This window comes from Galeopterus variegatus, unplaced genomic scaffold (genome assembly GCF_000696425.1).
Source record: "Galeopterus variegatus unplaced genomic scaffold, G_variegatus-3.0.2 Scaffold4496, whole genome shotgun sequence".
NCBI lineage: Eukaryota > Metazoa > Chordata > Mammalia > Dermoptera > Cynocephalidae > Galeopterus > Galeopterus variegatus.
Window position 1 is genome coordinate 182,010 of NW_007730607.1, and position 5,284 is coordinate 187,293.

Genomic DNA, 5,284 nt, shown 5'->3' on the forward strand with positions numbered 1-5,284 from the left:
TAGGGATGGTCGGTTTGCTCACTGGGTGAGCGTGGTGCTGACAAGTATGACTGTAAAAACATAAACCATGAAAAAAGACTACAAGGGCTTCCACCTGTAAATACAATAGTGCTTGTGATGAAAGGTAAATTAAAGGTAGGATTAAAGGTAACATTTCCACTTTTCCCTGATGTTGACTCACTAAGCTGTAAAAAATACACATGCAAAACCTAACCAGTCCTTCCCTTATGGAGGAACGATTTGCAGGTGAGTAACCAGGCCTGGTCCAGTTGTCATCACTAGGTCAAATAATGTCAATATATTGAATAGGAAAAGAAGCTGTCAGAGCGGTTTCTCTTTTCTTTTTTTTTTTTGTTTTGTTTTATTTGTCTTAATTTTGGTATGGGGAAATTTTAAAAAATGGTTTCAGGGTCTCAGTAGTAACACTCACAGGCAAGTATGGCCAAGATCTTAACAACTCTAGAGGTAGGAAACACAGAAACCGAGAAGGGGGCTGGCTACCTGACCATGGGGAGAGGTCCTTTGACCAGGTGTGTTTTCTCCACTTGGAGGAGTGTTCTCAGAACCTGACTCAGCCCAGCACCCATAAACCAGCCTCCCATACTACCCCAGAGACCTGCTGGGTCACGTGTGTTGGGAAAATAGAATAGTTTGGTCAGGACCCTCACCTCCGGTCTAGTTGGGTGTGGTTCAGCATCCTTTGTAGGCAAATTGTGTGTGTCTGTGTGCACGTATGTGTGCGTGTGTGTGCACGCGCACGCGCGCACGTGTGTGTGTGTGTGTGGAGTTGGTGCACATTTAGTTTTGTTGCTATTCTTGTGTTCTTGAGAGAGCAAGAGAGGACTTTCAGTGAAGCAGGTGGGCGGGCGGGCCTCGGCCTCGGGCGTCCACCCCACGCAGCCATGCTTTCCAACCTACAGCACCAAGGACCTTTTGGCCAGTTACCTAGCTCATAGACCTGCGTGTAAAGGGTCTGGTGACCCAGCCTGGCATGTGTGGGAACTGGTGACCCAGCCTGGTGTATGAAGGGTTTGTGACCCAGTCTGTGAATGGGTTTGAGGGGTCTGGGAGCTCCAGACCCAGCCCTAGCTCAACAATCAGCCCAGTTGGCAGGATTACTAGCAAGTAAAAGAGCCCGACAACTGGCATGATCACGGAGCTAGACAATCGGCGTCACAAACCAGATTAAAAGAGCACTACAATTGGCGCTGTGAGCAGGATTCTAGGCCATAGCCTAGCCGGACAATGTGTTTACAGTGGCTACAAAGTGCTCCCAACTTTCTTGCCTCCCATGGAGAAAGGAAAGGTTAAATCCAGGCATTGACAAAGGCTGACCCTCCTTCTAACAGGACCTGGAACACATCAGTGGAGGCTGCATTTCCAGTCAAAGAGGCCCCCGATCCTGTACCTCGGCTAGTGGACAAACATGTCCTGCCTGATCCTAGGGCACAACAAAAGGTTAACCACCACAAAGAGGCCAAACGAAATGAAATTAACTTGGAGAATCAAAGGTTTCAGGGTTCCAAAGGCTCCTCCTTTGGGGCTGGGAGAGACGCTGTGCAAGTTGCATCTTAACTAAGCAGGTAATAACAGAAAGTGAATACTTAAGCAGTGTTTAGGAGCCTTTTTTTTACCTCATTACATAGGCAGTGGAGGGCTCTGTGAATTTAGTCAACAAGTGAAATTAAGACAGGTTAAATCTGATGGGTTTAAAATATTTTAAAATTTGCTGTAACTTCTAATCCAACTCTCTAATGGATAGAACTTACTGGGCATTTATCCCACCAAGCACATGAGGGCTGTAGGGGCCATGCATTTGCTCTTTCATTTTGAAAAGCATCATGGCACAGTGCAAAGAACACTGGAGGAGGAGTCTGCTGACTTGGGTTTAATCCTCTTTCCACGTTAAACACCTGCATGACCTTGGCTAAGTCCAACTGCTGTGAATTAAGATGCAACGTGCCCAGGGCCCTCCTGCTGCTGCAGACAGCCACTGTTTGGCCGCAGTGGCAGGCTAGGCTCACCTTAGCTCTCTGCAGAGAATCCTGATGACCCCCAGTTGACCCTTGGCAACCTCTAACCAGTCCACCTTCAGTCTACCTTAGCATGAATTTCGTAGACAAGTTCCCCAGGCAAAATAACAAAATAACACCCATCAGTAATAGCATACCATTGGCAAACAGCATGTGCCAGTATTGTACATTAAAACTTACATCCTTCCTGTTGCCCTATTTATATGCTTTCAAATATATGAATAATCAGATCTGCCGCAAAAGTTCTTAAAACATCTTTAAAAATGACTCTCCTCTCCTTTGTGACCTTCCTCCCATTCTCACCCCCAAACATTCCTTACATCAAACACAGTCCTTTTCAGGCTTTCTAAAGACTTCTCTTCACCCCCTTCCACATCTGATACCTGCCAGGAAGTTCTGAGTGAAATTCAGGGTTCAGGACAGTAATGCAATGCCCGGTCACATGAGAGACTTATTTCCTCTTCCCCTCTGTGAGTTTTTTACTGGTCATTTACTCTTGGTATCTTTTCTAATAAACTCTCTTAAATCATTTTTGACATGGCAGAGAATCAGCTCTGTCAGTGAAGGAGGAACCAGGCATCTCACAGCTTTCTGAGTCCTTACCTTCTTGATCTGATCCTCCTTCAGTTTGGTGAAGTAAAATGCCATCAGGTGCACGGCAAACATTTTCCCCAAGTTTGTTTTCTCCTGAGATGGGCAGAGATTTCTGTTGGGTGTTTACTCCCACGTCTCTGGAGTGCTACACGCTTCCAGTTCAGGCTGGAGACCTCCTGGGAGCTGGCGTTTCAGACTAAATACTTCCAGCCTGCTTGGTTCAATGATTAAACTTTGCCCCCTCGCTCTGGTCCCTCCCTCTGTCACACATTTTATTGTCTAACAGAAGGCTCTGGATGGTAGCTAAGGGTTGGTGGAGGGGAAGGCATGGAATTGATGGGTTGCTCAACTATTTGAAAATCAGGTGCCACAAGATCTCATTGCTAAGCAACACTCTCAAGCCAGTGCTCTGCCAAGACCACTCAGCCAAGGAAAATCTTCGGAGAAGTTGAACACTAAACAAAGCCAACTTTCAACCAGTTGAGCTGCTCTGCAAATTTCCAGTCTGAGGCTTTTCTCTTTAGTCCCTTTCTCCTCAACCGGGCAACATAACTACACGACTCCCTGCTCCTCTGAAGTACTGTCTTAATTAAGGCTAAACATTGCCCTAATCAGGGAGATTTCAAGAATGTTGGAGCAAATTCCTCTATTTGTGACAGATCAGATCCCTCAGCTACCAGCCCATGGTTAATGGAGAGCAATCAATAAAGGTTAATCTATGCACAATGTTAAGCCAGAAAACCTTTATTTCACAGGTAGTGACCCAGAAAAAAATAAGCATGAGAAAGAATGAATTCAAGGCACCATTACTCACTGGGAAGCTGCTACTGAAGAGAAAAATTGGTCACAGATGGGAAATGTCCCATGTCACTGAGACATTTGTTTTACTCACTTATCTCACTCATCACACTTGATGTGAAAAGAACCCAGAAAAGGGCCAATGTGCAGGTACAATAAACCTTGCACTCTTCCACGGTCCTTGGCTGGGTAATGAAATCAATAACAACAACAGTGTTAACAACAACAGCTAACATGGGTGGAGCATTTACTATTCCCATTTTACAGATGAGACAACTGAGGCCAACAAGGTTAAGTGACTTACTCAAAACCACAAAAGCTTTGTTCGTAAGTGATACAGTGAGGAATCAATCCCTGGAGTTTGATTCCAGGGCCCAGCTCTTAACCAGTGTTAGATTTGGCAAGATGGAGAAGAGAGACCTGAGCCAGGCACCATTTCAGCCAAGCAGCTTTGTTCCACCAGCGTGGAGGGGAGACTGAATCAGAGCAGTTCCCACCCCCGTACAGACTAAAAAGATTTTATAAGGTTTGGTTTAGAAGAAGGGCACTGGGTGGTCATTTTTGCATAAGAACCTGTTTTGCACAAATACCAGTTTTTCTTGAAAGGCACGGGGAAGAGGGTGGAAGTTCTTGACCTGGTTGTGCTGATGCTGGCCACGAGGCCTAATATTCCTCCCTTTTGTGCTTGGTAAAAATAAAAAGGATGTGATTTATTGTTATTAGGGAGACCACCCAGAACAGGTATATGGATGAAGGCCTGTCTTCTGTAACTTCTTCATGCTGATAAAAGGGGTGGCAAGGGGCTAATATCTGGGGGTTCTCCTCGTCACAGCTCTTGAGGCTGGAGATGACAATAGGCATCTCTCATCATCAGAATGTCAGTTACCCACTCATGGGTCATTGTCTGCATGGTCGTGCAGAGGAACATGGAGGATTGTTGTAGAAGTACACGTCCTACAGACAGCAGAAGGAGGATTATTACAAAGGGAATTAGGATGGGGAGCAAAGTGGGTAATAGTCATGAGTTCTTAGACCATTCAGTTGGCAGAGTTTTTAGGTACCAGCATTTAATGTTGGCTCTCACACTCTTCTTTCTCCATACGATAGATACTCAACTGATACTATTAATAGTAGCAGCATTCTGTTGGGTTATTGTTAAGAATTTCAGTTACTTGGAAAACTAAATACAGAAATATCACTTTGTGGCATAATCCTGCCTGACTACACCAATTGTGGAGCTCTGCTAAGCTACGGGTGATGTCGGAATCCTGCTCACAGCGCCAGTTGTCTAGCTCTTAATCCTGTTCATGACGCCAATTGTAAAGCTACTTAACCACACTAGTTGTCAGGCTCTTTTACCTGCTGGTAATCCTGCACCAACTGGGCCGATTGTTGAGCTAGGGCTGGGTCTGGAGCTCCCAGACCCCTCAAGCCCATTCACAGACTGGGTCACAAACCCTTCACACGCCGGGCTGGGTCACCAGACCCCACACACGCAGGTCTATGAGCTAGGTAATTGGCCAAAAGGTCCTTGGAGCCGTAGGTTGGAAAGCATGGCCGCGCAGGGCAGACACCAGAGGCAGACGCCCAACCGCCTGCTTCACTCAAACTCTCTCTCTCACACACACACAAAAGAATAGCAACAAAACTAAAAGGATACATTGGCGCACATGCACACTACTTCCACACACACACACACACACTCACACACTCACTCACACACACAATTTGCTTACAAAAGATGCTGAACCACACCCGACTGAACCCGAGGTGAGGGCCCTGACCAAACTATTCTATTTTCCCAACACACTTTAACAGGGTCTTCCCAGTGGGAGAAAAGAGCAAATGAAGAAATTGCT

The 5,284-nt window shown here is 45.9% G+C and overlaps 1 protein-coding gene across 1 annotated transcript in view; it reads right to left on the reverse strand.

The window, feature by feature from the left end:
- Positions 1–2,699, reverse strand: part of HKDC1 (hexokinase domain containing 1) — a 51,646-nt gene extending 48,947 nt beyond the window's left edge. The window contains exon 1 of the mRNA XM_008587686.1: positions 2,637–2,699. Coding sequence (XP_008585908.1) covers positions 2,637–2,699 — 63 coding nt within the window. The remainder of the gene's footprint in view (positions 1–2,636) is intronic.
- Between the last annotated feature and the right edge of the window lie 2,585 nt (positions 2,700–5,284).